General features: G+C 40.7%; 1 protein-coding gene across 6 annotated transcripts in view; it reads left to right on the top strand.

The window, feature by feature from the left end:
• Acap2 (ArfGAP with coiled-coil, ankyrin repeat and PH domains 2) overlaps nt 1–18,915 on the top strand; it is a 124,541-nt gene that overhangs the window by 81,934 nt on the left and 23,692 nt on the right. For 2 of the 6 annotated variants that reach the window (XM_052740540.1, XM_052740537.1), the window contains exons 10-15: nt 581–592; nt 4,194–4,306; nt 9,925–9,945; nt 13,034–13,085; nt 14,976–15,076; nt 16,302–16,407. In XM_052740540.1, the coding sequence (XP_052596500.1) occupies nt 581–592; nt 4,194–4,306; nt 9,925–9,945; nt 13,034–13,085; nt 14,976–15,076; nt 16,302–16,407 (405 nt within the window). The remainder of the gene's footprint in view (nt 1–580; nt 593–4,193; nt 4,307–9,924; nt 9,946–13,033; nt 13,086–14,975; nt 15,077–16,301; nt 16,408–18,915) is intronic. The other 4 variants (XM_052740541.1, XM_052740538.1, XM_052740539.1 and 1 more) reach the window with 3 other exon arrangements.

Raw genomic sequence — 18,915 nt, 5'->3', positions numbered from 1 at the left:
CGTGATCTTTGTGTACTGCCCAGCCTAGCCTCAGGCCTTCCCTCTCTGCCTCCTGTGCCTGGGATTACAGGTGTGCGCTGCCATCCCAGCTTCAGTTGAACTTACAGTTCATGTTGCTCTCTTCTGCCGCTCTCTCTCTCTTCCCAGAGTCTTACTGTGTAGCTCAGGCGGGCCTTGAACTCATGATCCATCCACCTCAGCCTCCTGAGTACTGGGATCACAGGTGTGCACTACCGTGCCTGGCTCGTCTTCATGTCTATGGTATACAACATGGCATTTTGATGAGTAGCTTGTTTTAATGGCATTACTGTCAAACGATTGCTAAAAGCGGAATCAATCATTTTTTAGTAAAATGACAAATTATGTTTCTAGAAATATATGATTATTGATTAAATTGGGTATATATATTTTAATATCTTTATCATATACATAGTTCAGTATTCTACTGAAGGCCTCAAACTGGTAACTTATCAAATCTGAGACTGTTTGACTTTCAACAATACACAACTGTTTTCCTTTAAGAAAATAATGCTGTTTTTACTCATTGTGAATCCTTTCTCTGCCCCAAATGCTGACACAGGCTGCATTACAGGTAATCAATCAATCAATCAATCAATCAATCAATCAATCAATCAAATCAACTAAAATGTAAGGGAAAGCATTTCTGATCTACTTTTTAAGGTGTTTTGACAATTGCATTGATCAGTAGTGATTGTTAAATAGTGATGCTGTGGGTGCACCGGATGTCCTGCCCATGCCTTTGCGTGTCTTTGGGTAGATGTACACACGAATGGAGTAGAGCTGCTGTGCCTGGCAGTGTGCATGTGCTCACCGTGGCCAGGATGCTGGCAGGCAGTGCTGAGGTTCCCACTGTTCTCACCACTGCTCTGTGGAGCTGGATGATATCACACGGTGGTTTTCATTTAGGCATCGTTAGTGACTAGTGAGCTGTCCCTTTCGGTCATTTGTGGCCCCTGTTTGTGAAATGTCTGTTCTTTTTTCTTCCTTTTCACTGCTGGCCTTCCTAACTGACGGCCAAGTTCTTGTATTTTAGACACATGTGATTTAGGTTCTCATGGTGGTCAGCCTTGGATCTGGTGCCTTTGTCCCTTGCTCAGCAGTTCCATCTCAAGATCATGAATACCTCTCCCCTGTCGGTTTGCTTTTCATGCTTATACCTTTGCTTGGTTTGTTTGTTTCTGTAATGGTGCTGGGGATTGAGCCTCCAGCCTCCTGTAGGATGGGCAGGTAGGTGCTGTGCCCCTGAGCTGTGTGCTCCTCTGCCCTGGCATTCAGCTCTTTAATCCACGTGTACCTGGGTTCTTGGGAGAGTGGGTAGAGAGTCGCTTCCTCCCGTGGATAGAGCGTTGCTCTTGGTGAGTTGGTGACCCTCTTCCTCCAGTGCTCTGTGCTGCAGCCTGTGTCACCCCCATCCCTCTTCTGTCCGAGGTGCTTTCTGGGCTGTCTTTCCCATCCCCTGGTCATTTTGTCTTAATTATCAGACACATTGTTGTCTCAGCTGTTACAGCTTTATAGTAACTCTTCATGTCTGAGAAAGCAAAGCCCCCACCCCCTCTCTGTGCAGATTGAGGTTTGTATGCATGGAAACCCCAGAGCTTTCGGGGGACCGGTGAGATGAGCGCTTGCCACGCAAACCTGGTAGTCTGGTTCAGTCTCTGGAACGGAGTTGTCCTCCGCCCTCCATGAGTACTGTGACATTTGTTAGTCTCTCCACCGCCACCCAGTAACACACAGCAGTAGTTAATTCTTTAAAAAAAAAAAAAAGGGCTTTTGAGATTTTAATTGAGGTTATATTGGATCTGTGAGATTTTATAATGATGTCTATGTCACAGTCTTAGTCTACCTTCTGTTTAAATTTTCTTTAGTGATTTTGCATAAGGTTCTGTGATTTCCTCACATACCTCTGGTTAGACTTATTTCCAGACAGTTACATTACAAATGTTCCTGTAACTGGTACCTTTAGAAAGTCACTGTTCATCTCTGTTATATTTGGGTGAGATTGATTGCCCTGTAATGATTTTATACCCAGCCATCTTACTAATGCTGTCCCTGTAATGATTTTATACCCAGCCATCTTACTAATGCTCTTGGTACTGATTTCTCTCTGAATTCTTTTGAGTGTTCTGTGTGTAGTATCCTCTCCCTAAGTAACGACAGGACAGTGCACTTCTTTCTTTCTACCCTTCACCTTTTCCGTGCTCTGGTTGACTAGGACCTTTGTGATAGATAGTCTTGAATGGTAGTGGTGATACCGTCCCTCTGCTCTCACTTGCGGGTTCAGTGGGGAGGCTTTCATCTGCTCCTTTCACTCACTCTTCTTAGTGGAGCCTTCTGTTTCCTGGGCCCTGCAGGAAAGCGCAGGTTCTCCTGAGAGGCCGATGTCTTGTTCTGTTGACCTCTGTCTTCCAGTTTTCCTTTTTCCCATTGCCTTTGAGTGTTCCTTCCTAACTATCAGATCATGAATGTGTTCGCAGAGGTTCCAGCAGCAATATCGCATCCGCTATTCCTAGCTCCTTACATATGGAACCTACTGCAATGTGTCACATCTGAGTACTTTATTAAGGGACATCGATAATAGAAGACTCATAAATCTCAAAAAGTAGTTGAGAACACACATTTACAGAGCATTGGACATCCCAGGAAGTTTTGTTTTATGTTTTAGATTATTACTGCTTTGGTGTTGAGAGTCTAACTTAGCCTTGCATATCTTGGACAAGCACACTACCACTGAGCTGTACTCCTAGCCCCATTATTTATGTTCTGAGTATCGTAATGATTACTAAGAGCCTCCAGATGCTACAAACAAAACATTTAGTCCTCTCGAGAAACTAAAACCAAAACCACCATGTGGACAGCTGTACCACCACTCCTGTACCTCAAGTATATAAGGGAAGCACATCGCAGAGACACCTTCACACTTGAGTTAATTGCTGCTGTTGACAGTGGCCTAGATGTGGAGTCACCCAGGTGTCTTCAAGCATATGGCTAAAAAAAATGTCACATGTGCATGCACGTGTGCACACAGAGTTTCATTTAGCCTTAAAGAAGAATTAAAACTTTGTCATTTGCAGGAAGACGGATAGAAGTCGAAACAGAATAGGCAAGTATCAGAAAGATAAACGAATTCTTTCTTGTATGTGGAATCTAGCCTGATATATTAATACTAAGTCCATGAAATCTACAGATATGAATATGTCATAATGAAACCTATTCTATGCTGATTTAAAATGTAAATGTAAAAACAAAATCTAAAAGCATGAGAACCCTTTAAAGGCATTATAAAAGTCAGGGCTGGGAAAGCGGCTCATCTGGTAAAGTGCGTGCTGTGTGAGCCTCAGGACCTGTGGTCAGATTCTAGTAACCCTGTAAAAAGCTGGGAGGCGTGACCCACACTGTAGTACTAGTGCTTGGGACCTGGAGCGAGTCTTGCTGAATTGGTGAGCTCCAGGTTCAAAAATTGAGGTGGAATGCAACAGGAAGAGACTTCATGTTGACCCCTGGCTTCACACGCATATACATGCATGGATGAACTTATACATATGTTGCAAAAGTCTATTACTGACTTAATGCACTCTGCTGTGCATGATGGCTGGGATATATGTGCTTGGGGCAGAGTACTTGTCTGTTGTACTGAGTTCAGTTTCAACACTATACATGCAAGTACACATGCATGCACATATGTGCACATGCCCATATACAGAGTTAATGTGAATTTAAAAAAATAGATGTACATATAGTTTTAATGAAGGAACTAGTGTTTTCTATTTTTTCCAAAGAAAAAGTCTGTAGAAATATAATGATTCATTTGTAGACTGGCTTTTTATGCTTAAAATTTGAAAGATACCAAAATTTTAAAAATTCTTAATTCAACCTATTTCCTTTTCATGTTTTAGCATATTCATGTTAGAAAGCCCTGGGACGATTCTTACTTGCTTTTCCTTAAGGCTGGTTTCTCGCAGCTAAGTGTCATCCAGTCTCTGCAGAAGAGCTCTGGCTTCCAGGGCTGGAGACGCGAAGTTTGGTTCTCAGCACCCTGAACTAAGACCTTCAATGGTTGTGTCCCTTCCCCTGTTCTTACCTAAAGTTTATGCAAGTGTTGTAAAGCTCTTTTCCCTGGATACGTTCCTTTCTCTGGGAACGCAGTTGTCTGAACTCATGTGTGTCTTGTTTAGGACTTCTCCAGTGATGATTCCAAGCTAGAGTATAATGTAGACGCAGCGAATGGCATTGTCATGGAAGGGTATCTCTTCAAGCGGGCCAGCAATGCCTTCAAAACGTGGAACAGGTAACGGACTTCAAACGTTAGTCTTGATTTTAATGTGTTTGCCATTTTCTGCCTTTCCTTGTAATTGGCAACTCTTTTCCCCCAGAACTATCTAAATTCTACAAATTCCTTATTAACTTTCTTTAATACAGTCCACTGAATCCTAAGAGTCAGGTGAAAAGTGAAAACACAGATTTTTAAATTTGAAACTTAAGGCTTAAAGGAGAAAACTAGAATTTTTTAATGATTGGTTTATAATGACTAAATTCTCATTTATATATATATATATATATATATATATATATATATATATATATATATTTAATTAAGAATTTACTTGTAACTAGGTGGTGGCGCACGCCTTTAATCCCAGCATTTGGGAGGCAGAGGCAGGTGGATCTCTGAGTTTGAGGTCAGCCTGGTCTACAGAGTGAGTTCCAGGACAGCCAGGGCTACACAGAGAAACCCTGTCTCAAACACCCCCTCCCAAAGTAAGAGTTTACCTGTGGGTCTTAGGCCCAAGTGGTCCTGATCTTTTGGCCTTAGTAATAACACTTAAGTAGGATATGGGAAGTCATGGTAGCCAGTATTTCTTTATTATAAATGTAATGGCTAGCAAAAGAAATTTGAATTTCTGCTGAATTAATTTTTTTAATGTCTTAGAATGGAATTATACCCAGCTGTTGTGGGGCACCTGTAATCTTACCAGGAGGTGAAGGCAGGAGGATTTTGAGTTCCTGGCCAGCTTGGGTTGCATAGTATGACATTATATCAAAAATTGCAAAACAAAACAAAAAAAGAAAATATAAAATATTTTACTGTATTAATATGATAAGTAAAATAATTTCACACCTAACAGCACTGACAGGTTGCTTGCCTCAGGGTCATCCTTCTGAATGGTAGTGATTGATCTTTTACTCAAGGATGCCTTTTTTTCCTTCTTGTTTAAGTCAAAAAAGAACAATTTTATATTAATTGAGAAGTAGTGTTTATGTTCTGGGTAAATGACTTGCTGTTGCATGCTTGGCTGGAAGGTCTGCTGTATTAGGAACAGGTTATGCCTTCACCCAATGACGGAGAAGGTTGCTCCTTAAGATGAGTATGACTAAAATAATTAGGGTCTCCTCAGTAAGTTCATGTGGTGTACGTTTTGTTCATTTAAATGGGAACCTCAATGCTGTATTGAGACGGGTTCTGATGACACTTACTTAGATTTCTTGGTGTTGAAGTTCAAAAACATTCAGTGACATTTTTAAATGTCAGTGGTTTATTGAGCATTTCTCTAGTGTTTGATGTAGAAAATCTAAATGGTACATGGTTTTATTTGAAAAAGATTTTCTTCATCTGACAATGAATAAATGGGAAAGAATTAAGATATTTAATATTAAGCCTTTGAATATGTAGAACTTTTATTTTTGGTTGTGAGCCTAGCCTTTAACGGCTGAGCTATCCCTCCAGCCCAATGTAGAACTTTTAAATAAGACATGGGTGCTGGAGGACCAGCTATATATAGTAATCTGGGTATCAGTAATGCTTCTAGTTATTATACAGTGAAAGTGAGAAATTAAAGTTGTTTCATGAGCTGAAATGTAAAACAGTAGTCCTTTTTTGTCCTTGGCAAATTCTGTAGCTAGTGTAGGAAACTAGAAACAACCAGTACATAGTAATTTTATAAGATTATTCAGCCAATGTGGTTTTATAGTATAATGTTAGAGTTGAAATTTAACCTTCAGATCGACACCTCCTTAAAGCTTAAGAAAACAAAAGCCAAAACACAGTAAATCCCTAGAAACATAACTATTATGTTAACAAGAAGAGAAATGGATTTCCTTGGACCACTTCGTGAAAAGTATGATTTCAGACCTCAGGCAAAGCACAGTCAGTCTCCGTGGGGAGTTCCATTGCTGTTCCGAGCAGTAGAATAAAACCAATCAAATGTGGACCTTTTCATTTATTATTATTCATCTTATAAATCACATTAACTGGCACTGATACTAAAACAAAAACTAGATCAAGTATGGAGCAGCTGTAGATCCCCCAATATAGATGTGCTAGGGGTGCAGGATGAGAAGGGATGCAGGATGAGAAGGGATGCAGGATGAGAAGGTGTGCAGGATGAGAAGGTGTGCCGGATGAGAAGGGATGAGAAGGTGTGCAGGATGAGAAGGGATGCAGGATGAGAAGGTGTGCAGGATGAGAAGGTGTGCCAGATGAGAAGGGATGAGGGATGAGAAGGTGTGCAGGATGAGAAGGGATGCAGGATGAGAAGGTGTGCAGGATGAGAAGGGATGCAGGATGAGAAGGTGTGCAGGATGAGAAGGGATGAGGGATGAGAAGGTGTGCAGGATGAGAAGGTGTGCTGGATGAGAAGGGATGCAGGATGAGAAGGTGTGCAGGATGAGAAGGGATGCAGGATGAGAAGGCCCAGGATGAGAAGAGATGCAGGATGAGAAGGGATGCAGGATGAGAAGGTGTGCAGGATGAGAAAGCATGTCCTCAGAGATGAAGCTGCTGTGGAAAGGGCTGCCTGTGGCCGTTGGAATCAGCAAGGACATGGAGATTTAGCGAGATGACTGGAGTGAAGAGGGATTTATTTTTCTCATGGTTTTATAGTCTGGAAGTTACAGATTGGATGACTCTGTAGAGGGGGCTTGTGTTGAGGGGATGTGTTTCAGCAGCAGAGCTGTGTGGCTGAGATCTTATTTTGAGACAGGAAGCCAAATGACCAATTCCTGACAACACCCGTACTTCAGGACACCATCACTGACCCCTTGCACAGGCAGCGTCCTCAATGATGTGGTCACCCAGCACAAGGCCCAGGACAAGTCCCCACCTCCTAAGGATTCCACCATCCTAGCGGTACCACACTGAGCCAGATCTAGTGTAAACCTTTGCGGGGTGGGGAGGTGGGCAGATCATATGCAAATGTAGCAGAAAGGAATGATATGAACAGGAGAAGAAAGAGCAGTAATGAGGCTTATCAAATTTTTTTTTTTTTTTTTTTTTTTGGTTTTTCCGAGACAGGGTTTCTCTGTGTAGTTTTGCGCCTTTCCTGGAACTCACTTGGTAGCCCAGGCTGGCCTCGAACTCACAGAGATCCGCCTGGCTCTGCCTCCCGAGTGCTGGGATTAAAGGCGTGCGCCACCACCGCCCGGCGGCTTATCAAATTTTTAATCTCGGGAAATGCAAATAATTTTCTTTCATCCGTGTTTGGTTTAGTGTCTTCCCTAGTTTTCCATCTAATTTATTCTAATACATTCTGCTCCTCTGAGTAAGACTATATATTCCTTAATATTAAAAACATCTCAGAGGCTGGGCGGTGGTGGTGTACACCTTTAATCCTAGCACTCAGGAGGCAGACGCAGGCAGATCTCTGTGAGTTAGAGGCCAGCCTGGTCTACAGAGCAAATTCCAGGATAGCCAGGGCTACATAGAGAGAAACCCTATCTTAAAAAACCAAAACCAAAACAAAACAAAAAAACATAATCTACCTCTTCAGATATTAAACTTTTCTACTCACTGCTTATGTATTTTTTAAAAAATATTGTGTGATTAGTTTCAAGGAAAGTTTCCCTTCTGCAGCTCCTGTAGGCACCCATCATATAATGACGCCTTTGCTCTTATGTATAATTTTATGAAATTATGTCATATTTCCAGTATCAGCTATCAAAGATCTTCATCCTGAGGGATATGTGAATGTGATTAAGAATTCCCAAATGTTAAAAAATCTCCCTCCTGTTTCATAAATTACAATTCCACTTTAAAAGCAGTGTCCAGTCATGTATAATGTAGCATGATAATTATGTTTTGTATGGGAGAGCAGATGGCAGAAGAATGAAAAGTTCATGTCCTGTACACATTGCCAATCATGTTCCTGCTAGATCCTAGATTTCCTGTCTGTGACATCTGAACATGTAAATGTATTATACTGTTAGCTCTCTTGTATGATCTCACACTTAAGGACTCACCCAACTGAGAATCACCAGTTTTGGGAAAAAACAATTCTGTACTTAACATGGAGGGTTTTTTTTTTTTTAATGTGTAATTACTCTTTAAGCAATGCAATGATACTATTTACACAATATTTACATTACAATAGCAGTTGTAAGTAAATCTAGGGCTGATTGAGCTCAATTAATTCAAGGCCCAGGTGAGAAAATCACCTGAACCCAGAAGAGGGCAGCATGGCAAGTCTTTCTGTCTTACACACACACACACACACACACACACACGCACACGCACACGCACACACACACGCACGTACACTCACGCATGCACAATCACATACGCACACACGCATGCACACTCACACATACGCATACACACATACTCTCTGTCTCTCTCACACACACGTGTACACACACTCTCTCTCTCTCCCCCCCCTTCCCTTTCCCTCTCTCCCTCCCTCCCTCTCCCTTTCTCCTCTGTCTCCTTCACACACTCATACTCTCACATATTATGATTCTATGCAAACGCTGCATTTATCTCAGAGGACTTGAGTATCTGCAGATTTGGATATGTGTGACTGGGTCCTAGAACCAAGCACTACATGGACATCAAGGGGTTGCTTTGTTTTTCTGGGGGTGCATGTAAGGTCTGCCACAATGCGCTTTCTTATTAAGTTATTTTCTTGGTCTGGCAGTTTCAGTTCAGACTTTAAACACTGGAACCTATGTTTCTATTTTATGTCTCACAATGAATTTGGAAAGCAGGAATAACAAGGAAAATATTTATTAACATAATTTAGCACTAAATTGGAAAGGCCAATAAAGAAGCAGACTCCTTTGTTGGACCAGAAAATATAACCCAGTGCAAAAAATGGATTATACAAAAATTTAAAACAAAATGTTGTATATACTGCTGGTACTAGTAGTACAGATACAAGGTTTTTATTGGCTTTTTTCTCTTAAAGTAACAAGTATATATGTAGACTAAAAATGAGTCTGCTGGGTAGAGTGTGCATACCTGTGGTCCCAGAACCTGGGAGGTGGAGGCAGGAGGATTATGGGTGCAAGGTCAGCCTGGGCTTCACAGCCATGCCTTGTTTCCACCTTCTTACTCCCCTGAAAACACGAAGAACCATATTTATGTGTGACCTTCGAGTCTGTTATCATTTGGTGAAGACAGACGTGGGCAGGTGGGAGGTTTATCAGTCACCATTTTATGATGTTTGAAATTCTTAATTAGTAACCCCCCTTTCTTTCCAAGAAATTTTTATTTGCTTAAGGCTTCTGTAGGTAAACATGTGGTGATGTTCCTCTTACCTTCCAGGCACAGCTTATTAAGGTGTGGCTCCATATTACCTGTATTTTCTAGTTGTGACCGTAGAGGCAGATAGTCAGAATAGATGTATAAGGTAATAGTAATATAGTAATTCAAATACTATAATTTACTATAATATAGTAATTCAAAGTAGTTCAGTTCCTTAAGAGTTGAAATTCTACAAAATGCATATATTTCTAATACATGAATAAAACACAGGGATACTTTGCGTTGTTAGTTGTTAGCATAAGCTTGTTTCTTTAATTTTTGTCTCGTTTTTGTACTGTGCTGGTCCTTCGCTTATTTGCGCAGTTGCGTTTTCTTCCTTTACACCTTTCCCTTTTGTTTTAACCCTGCCCCATTTTTTCACATGACAGGAAAAAGCCCGATCATATCAGGTACCAATTAGCTTCCTGCCCTCCCTTCTCTTATCCAATTTCCTCTGTAGCACGAGAAAGCCTGATTAACCCGTGTTCATTTGGATTACTTGCAATGGACAAAAAAATCTCTTTATGCTCTAAATTGTAAAGAAAACATAAGTGTTTATTTGAGGAAGAGAATTGCACCTTTTAACTGCTCGTGTCCTCAGTTGACCTGAACTGGGAAAGGACAGTGGATGTGCTCACAGTAGGTGCAGATTCAGTGGTAGGAATGCCCGTGGCTCATGTCTTTTGACATAAGGTAGCAAACTGTGTCTAAGATGGAGCGGCGGCTGGGATGCATCCTTTGGCAGCAGCTCATGTGTTGAGGGAATCCATCCTCAGGTCGTAGGTTCTCCTTACCACTTTATTCCCAGAGAAGCAACAAACTGAATTGGAAATGAACCAGTGCCTGAGGCTTTCAATTGTATTAAATGTGTATCTATCTAGCACCTAAATATGAACCTGTAACTTAATGTAGTTTTAGTTATAAAGCTTCTTTAGATTTGGAACTGTGACTTTTACCAATATTTTTAGATATTAAGATCAAACATGGTAAAATATGTTTGGTTTTTATAAATTTATTTTTCCATTTGACCTAATTTTTGTCATCTGGAAGTTCTCCTTGGTATGTAACAGTATTTATTTTTTAAAAAATAAATGAAATATGTTGGTCTAAATTATACTAGATTGCTTTTGAGACAGATACAAAATGCGTTTTACTTCTCTTATACTTAAGAAATTAGAAGCCGTCTTCTACTTGTAGACTATGACTGTTAGCACGGTGCTTTCCAAACCTTGTCTCTCGGCTCTAGTTACATTTTGTAGTACTTTAAATGTATCTGTACCAAGTGCTCCAAATACTAATTAGTCATGTGTGTGTGTATGTAATTCATCTACGAGCTGTTCATCACACTTTCCCTTTCTTGGAGAGAGAACTCAGTCAGTAAAGTACTTGCCTTGCACATAGGAGAACTCGAGTTTCATCTCTTACTACCCACATACAAATGCCAGGTGTGGTGGTGTGTGCTTAGAATCCCAGCACTGGAGAGAGAGAGAGAGAGAGATCCCTAGGGCTCGATGGCCAGCTGGTCCAGCCCAGTTTGTGACTGTAAGAGACCTTGTCTCAAAGGAGTTGGGCAGTGCCCTAAGTACGATCCCCAAGGCTGTCCCTGGACTCCACATGCATGTGCATCTGTGGGCGTGCACACGAGCACATGCACGCATCCCCCAGATATGCACGTGTATATGTTTAGTTACCATTAGGCACCTGGTTGAAGTTCTGGTTGCTGTTAGATGTGTGTTTCTGATCGTATCAGACAAACACATCTTTGTAATTCATTTTTTCCCTGCCTATGATGGATTATGCTTTCTGTAAGGAAGTAGTAAATGAAGAGAAATTTGTACTGTCCTTTCTAGTATTTTACACAACCTGGTGATGTAAGAATGTCATCCAGAAGCAGATAGATCTCAGGGAAACTGAACTTCAGAACTAGATATGCTCGATAAGGTTAATAACTGGAGGGAGCAGTCTCCAATGGAACAGAAGCATTTATCTAGTGTGTTAGTAGTAGTGTTTCTAGGGAACACTGCCCTAAGATGGCCAGGTTAAAAAAAATAATTTTTGAGGACCTCAGAAGCATGAAAAGTTTGCATTTTTATATGGATGTCTTCCTATTATTTAATAAAACTGTAGTTTTTCTCAAACTGTGTAAGATAACTACTATGATATCCAGCCCATACATTTTTATTAATATAGTTCACCCTCCTCAAATGAATTTTAAAAACAACATTTTAATCAGATCCAGAGATTGTCTCCATTGCATGTCATCCCATGTGGCAGGGTGCACCATTTGGTTTGTGTAAGAATTTCCTCTAACATTCCTAACCAGCTGTCTGTCCCCAACACGAGCCTTGGACGTTCTTCCTTTTCTGGTCTGTTGATTTGCATTCAGTGGCACCCCACTTTATTTTATTTAGATGCTTATTTAACAAACTCTCTCTCAATGAAAAAGGTGATACTTTTTAAGTGGCAAGAAAACCCAACCACCCAGTAAAAGGCCTAAAACCCCAAAGATGTCTTCGGGGCTCTTTCTCAGCTTTGGAGAAATAACTAAAAATTTAAAAATAGAAATTCAAAACACCTAAATATAATTTCTGGTAATTTGTATTACTGTCAATGAAAAGGTAGAATCTCTATCTGCTAATAGATTAATAACTAATGTTTATATTAAAAAATCATCTCATATAAAACTAATTTAAAAATAACAGCTCAAATACTGTTCACTTTTCGTGCTTGGTGAGAAGTTTTGCTTCCTTTATGAATGGCTTTTGATTGATTTTTTTGTATGTCTTTAGTTCTTTTTATTATTTTAATAAATTAGAATTAGTGCATATGGCTTACATTGCCTAGCCATTTTTCTAAAGAAGATTGTGAGCAAATTGTTTTCCTGGTAACTTAACAGTAATGAGGCAAGCCATTTAAACAGTTGAAGGGTCACATATGGTAATAACATTATTTGACTGAGAAGTAAGAATTCTTACTTATATGAAATAAGGTGTGATCATCTCCTCTTCGATACACTTCTAATGATTAGTCTCTGTTTTGTTGATTAGATCAAACATTTGCTGAATGAATTAGCTTCTGAAGGGTTGAAAATAAAGCACCTTTTATCATAATGTTTTACTTATATAAACGAACATTTTGTTTTTAGTGTAAGTTTTCTTTATCATAAAAGTAAATATTTGAGGGAAAAGATATTTTGAGCACCTCAAAAAAAACTTGTAAGTTTGTACTTTTAAAATAGTTATGGTCTTAGCAGGAAAAAAATAAAAGCATTTTTTAAGATATAAAGTTATGACATAGAATGAACCTAAATACAGCAAATTTATCTTACTACCCTGTGATTTTTAAGATGCTTATTCTTAGTTTTCAGTAGTTATCTCATATGCCTCAGTTTACAAAAGCAAAGTGGTGCACTTCTCCAAAGACTGTCACCCTCAACAGATGTCCACTTTCACTTCGCACCGCATGAGAGCCATCTTTAATCTGTCTGTCTTTATCTAGACGCTGGTTCTCCATACAGAACAACCAGTTGGTTTACCAGAAAAAGTTCAAGGTATGTACTTTGTTAAGCAATACAGTGAAAACTGGTTTCAGTTCTTTATCTCTTTGACTTGGTGAACACTGAAATCCATAAATGTCCATATGCAAAATTCTGAAATTACTGTCTATTGGTTTTATGTTTGAATATGCATAATATGTGGAGTGGAAGCTATTAACCCTTGATCCTGATTGTGAATTCTTTTTAAAAAAGACTTATTTTCATTTGTGTGTGCATGTATGTCTGAGTGCAAGTTTGTGCATGAGACTGTAAGTGTCCCCAAAGGCACCAGATTATCTTAAGGCAGGGTCTCCCTATGCAGCCCTGGCTGGCCTGGAATGCACTGTGTAGACCAGGCTGGCCTTGAACTCCCAAAGAGATCCATCTGCCTCTGACTCCTGAGTGCTGGGATTAAAGGCATGTGCCACCATGCCCTGAATTATTTCTATTATTTTTAATTATGAGTATGTATGTATCTCTGTACATGTGAGTGCAGGTGCTCACAGAGACCAGTGGTGTTTGATCCCCCTAAAGAGGGAGTTACAGGTGGTTGTGGGCCAGCTGATATGGGTGCTGGGAACCCAGTTCTGTCTCTGGAAGCAGAAAGTACCCTTAATGACTGAGACATTTCTTTCGTCCTTTAATCACGAATTCTTCTAAACCGCTCGCTCCTTTTGCTTCTTAGAATGTGTGTGGGTATTTTGCCTGAATGAATGTCTCTGTACCATGTATACAGTGCCCACAAAGGCCAGAAAAGGCATCAAATCCCCTGGAACTGGAGTCACAGATGCTGGGAACCAAACCGGGAAGAGCAGCCAGTGCTCCTAACTGCAGAGACATCTCTCTTCCCCTTTTTATAAGGATTTTATTGTTGTTCTTGATTGTATATGTCTCGAGTGTGGGTTTGGACCCTTGAGTGCAGTACCTGTGGAGTCAGAAGGGGGCGTCAGATGCCCTGGAACTGGAGCTGCGAGCTGTCTGACCCAAATCCTGCCTTGTGCCCGAGCAGCACACACGCCTAACCACTGGGCCATCTCTCCAGCTCCAACTGAAATTTTAATTCCTAGCTTTGAGATGTTTTGTGTACCAAGATTATACCTTCCTTTTATTTTATTAAGTCCTTCTGTTAGTTACATGGCAGGAGTAACCCTGACATCCCATAGTGATATTTTGGGGTTGCAGACAGTTTGTCTTTTAGAACACAGTATCTTAGGACCAATGGTGACAGTATAGAAAGCTTTAGAATGACATGTCAAAATGTACGCTCTTAGTAATGTAGATGGGAGCCCTGTGCTTTTACTGCTGTGCTTGTGTGTCTGTTTTCTCACCTTAGTTCAAAGTGAGGGGGTTTATGCATCGGAACGGAGTGCTTGGGTGGCTTGTGAGAATGGTAGATGCTGGAAAGAGAACCATTTGTTAATTGATAGCGTGCTTTTCGCTTAGCCTTTGAGTGACAGTCTGTCAACCATAACTGTCAGATACCCACTTTGCCTGTGAGATGGCCGCACTAATTACAGGTTCTTGTGAACTTTGGAGTTAATCCATTGGTGCGTTTTTCTGATTTTTGTACTAGCATTTTAATTAGGAAATGATAAAATCTTTTCTCTTTCTTGTAAGAATTTTAAGAAGAAGTTTTCAATTTCTTGTTTCTCATTGGGATATTTAAAACATGATCATTAAAGGCTTCTCTTTGGGAAGAAAGTAGCTTTTCTGTGTGTGAGTGGGACCCCAAAGAGTAATGGACATCAGTCATCAGTGGGGTGGAAGAGGTCCAACAGGGAGATGGCTTTTTTTTTTTTGAGTATTTATTAAGTGCCAATTGTGGGCCAGTCCTTCCTCTAAATGATTGCACGGGTTGTTGTGGTCGTGCCAGGCGGTCTCACTGAGCTTGCCTCCCTGCTGCAGGACAGCCCCACCGTGGTGGTGGAGGACCTCAGGCTGTGCACCGTGAAGCACTGTGAAGACATAGAGCGGCGCTTCTGCTTCGAGGTGGTCTCTCCAACCAAGTAAGGCGCTGAAAGATTCGAGAATTGTCTCAGAGATCGTTCCAGATTTGAGAACTCTGATGATTGTCAGTGTAACAGAAGAATTAATGCTTTAAAAATGAATTCCAGTAGCAATTACAGATGTTATATCCAAGTGTTTATATAACTTCTCTCTGTGTATCATATTCTTTAACATCTGTAGAGATTATTTATTTACTTAGTGGGGCTGTGAGCATGTTAGGTGTGCACGTCTACTGAGCTCTGTCTTTCCTGTAAACATATTTATGTGCCCCTTATGGAAACATATGGAAACCTGGTACACTTTTTTGTTTGTATCTTGGTGATAGTGAGAATTGAACTCAGGACCTTAAACTTGTCATTCTCCTGTCTCAACCTCTTGAGTAGCTGAGATTACAAGTCTGTGGCACCAAACCTAGTCCATGTGAAAATTTTTTAGATGTTATGATGAATTGAAAGTGTATGACTTTCAATTTCAATTTGTATCTCACTTAAAAAAAAAGGGCAATGTTCTGCTTCCATGGTAGGGGGAAAAGGAGGGAGAAAGGAAGAGAGAAGGAATATGAGAGAACACATGCGCGCGTGTGTGCGCGCGCACACACACACACACACACACACGCACCCACTTTTCCCTCTTTGAGAGAATGTCCTTATGTAGTCTAATCTGACCTCACACTTGCTCTAATAGCTCAGGCCTGGGACTCAACATTCCCGGCTTCAGTGGTGGGATTGCAGGTGTGTACCACTGTATGTGGCTCATTTATAGTTTTTAAGTTTTGGGATAAGTGGTTGTTTCTAAGAGGCAATTTTTTTTTCCATTTGTGCCTTGATCTTGTCGCAATCCTATTTTGTCCTAAAGATGGATGAATGTTGAAATCTTCTTTCAACTACAATTATTTTTTTGCTAAAAATTAGTACTGGGCAGCTAGAGAGATGGCTCACTGGTTAAGAGTACCAGCTGATCTTCCAAAAGACCAGGGTTCACTTTCTAGAACACAGATTGGTGACTCACAGCTGGCTGTGACTGGAGGCCCTGCAGGTCTCACGTGCTCTCTTGGCCTTCGGGGATATCACACACACGGTACACAGACTTATATTCAGGCAAAACACTAATTAATACACGTTAATTTTTTTAATGCACTGAACAGCACAGTGAGATGAAATGAAGTGTGTGGATTTTTTTCCCTTCTGATTTGTTGTCTGACAAAACGATGCTATTTCCTTGTAGAAGTTGTATGCTCCAGGCAGATTCCGAAAAGCTTCGCCAGGCCTGGATTAAGGCAGTTCAGACCAGCATCGCCACTGCTTACAGAGAGAAGGGCGATGAGTCCGAGGTCAGTAGAGGTGCTGTCAGTATCCTGGGCTATGATGCTAAAGGTTTTAAACTTCACTTGGAACATGAGTTCGTGTAATTGAAGTGTTTTAAAATTTTAGGCTCAAGTTCCTTTTGTTTACCCTTTTGTGTGTGTCCTTCACTCCCCCCCCCACTTCTCCTACTCACCTTTCCCCCTTTCTATGGCCTCTCTTTTATTCTTCCCGTTTGACAGATCTAAGACAGGTTGGCTTAGGACTCACGATGTAGCTGGCGGTGACCTTGAACTTGCGATCCTCCTGTTTCTACCTCCTGAGAACTGGGGTTACAGGCATTTGCTGCCACACCTGACTTTGGGCTGTGCTTGGGCTCAAGCTCAGGGCTTTGTGCACGTGATACAAGCACTCTTCAAGCTGAGCTGTATCCCCGGCTCTTACCTATCCTTTTCTTTCAGTATCTCAATATATCTTTATTTTAATATTTGAATGTATATCCCGGATTGAAATTAAGTGTTCCCATGTTAGTGAGTTTCTCCTAAATATTTTGATATTTTTCATTAATAATAAAATTTTGCTAGTTTAAAATTTTATTTAATTTTAAGTTAACACTAAGTAAAATGCAAAGAAGGAAAGCCTATGTTGTCTCTTAGCTGAAAGCTTCCCAAAGAATCAAGTTCTTTGGAGAGGCCATGGATGAAGCCTTGAGAAAGGAAACTGTTCTTGGGTCTTTAGATGTAGGCTGAGGCGTACACTTAGTGTTAGATAGCTAATAGGGTTGGTTCCTAAGTTGTATTTCAAAGGTTATCATGAACAGCCTAGGGCTCCCAGGAGTAGACGAGACTAGAGGATTCCTAAGCAGGCACTGAGGGAACTCCTTACTCTAAGCAGTTAGTCTCAGAGAAGAGATTTCTTCAGTCTGTGGTTTACCTGGACACTGTTGAATACAGATGATGAGAACATTGGCTAAGGGCATGTTGGTGAAGAGAGCCCTCATATTGTCTGGTACCAGAATCATCTCTCTGTCATCCTAAACGTTCCATGTAGTATAGTCACTAACCTGGGATTGTCCTGTCTTACACGGTCATATTCTAGTGTTCCTTTCTTTCTCTTGACCCATCTCTTTCTCCTTCTTGAATTAAGAGCTTGAGGACTTCCTTCAGTGTTTTCCAGAAAGCGTGGCATTTGTGATCCCATGCTCTCCTGAACAGTGCTTTATTTTGTCTTTACATTTGTTTGGTAGTTTGGCTAGGTATAGAAGTTATAGGTTGGAAACAGTTACCCTTAAGAAACAACATTCCGGAGGGTTGGTTGTGCACGCCTTTAATCCCAGCACTGGGAGACAGAGGTAGGCGGATCTCTGTGAGTTTGAGGCCAGCCTGGGCTACAGAGTGAGTTTCAAAACAGCCAGGAGTACACAGAGAAACCCTTTCTTGGGGAGGGGGCGAGGAGAAACAGCATTAAGTTATGTCTTCTGCTCTTTTGTTTTTTAGTTTTAGGATTACTTTTTAAAATTACTGATTTTTCCTATTTCTTCACTCCAATTCTCTCTTTCTGGAATTTCTGAATTAACATTCTTTTCTCTTTTTGAATATTGTTAACCAGCTAGCACCTATTTAATTTTCAAGAATTCCTTTTTGTTCATTGACCGTTTATGAATCTGTTATTTTGTCCTAACACAATACTAGAACTGTAATTATTAACTTTCACTTCTTAAAAAAAATCTCATTGTCTAAGTTCCATCCCTCAACAATTAAGTTGTGTTGAAAACCAGGCATATTTATTTTGTTTTTTAGAATCTTTTTTATTCTTTAGAAGTTTGTATATTATAGCAATGTATCTTGATCACATCCACCCACCAGTGCTTCCCTCTAGTCCTCCGTAGAGACCCCCACTTACCTTTCTCTCCCCCTTTGATTTTGTTGTTAACAATTCTCTGAGCTCATTTGGTGCTGCCCATGTGCCCATGGCTGTGGCTAATGTGTGGCTAACTCCTGAGGCATGAGTGACCTAACAAGAGCCACATCCCCATCTTTCCTTAGCGGCTATCATGGCCAGGAGCTCCTCTGGTAGGGGTGGGGCCTCATGCCCTCATCCATCATCCATGTGAGAATTTAGATCAGCTTGATTTTGTACAGGTCTTCTGCAGGTAACCATGGTTACCATGACTTGATGCAGTCAGCAACCATGCCATGTCCAGATAGGAGCACCTCACAGCTCTCCTCCCTGTCTGCCAGCTCCTATGTTATCTCTGCCCTTTCTTCTTCCTGAGCCTTGGATGCTGAGAGGTTGAAACAGATGAACCATCCACAGTTGAGCACTCAGAGTTATTTATATTCAGCACTCTGCTCAGTTATGAGTCTCTGCATTAACCACTACTCACTGCAAAAAGAAACTTACCTGACCAAATTGAGAGTAACACCAAAGCATTAGTAGCAGCATAAACATTTAGAGAACAGTCTGACAGTATGACCATTTAGCAGAACAGTAAGGATAGGTTCCCCGTTAAGGCCTATGATCTCCCCGGTCATAGG

Source organism: Peromyscus californicus, unplaced genomic scaffold, assembly GCF_007827085.1.
Source record: "Peromyscus californicus insignis strain IS unplaced genomic scaffold, ASM782708v3 Scaffold_16__1_contigs__length_79575227, whole genome shotgun sequence".
Lineage (NCBI taxonomy): Eukaryota > Metazoa > Chordata > Mammalia > Rodentia > Cricetidae > Peromyscus > Peromyscus californicus.
Note: the sequence above shows the minus strand (reverse complement) of the source record. Positions and strands in the feature narration are given on the sequence as shown.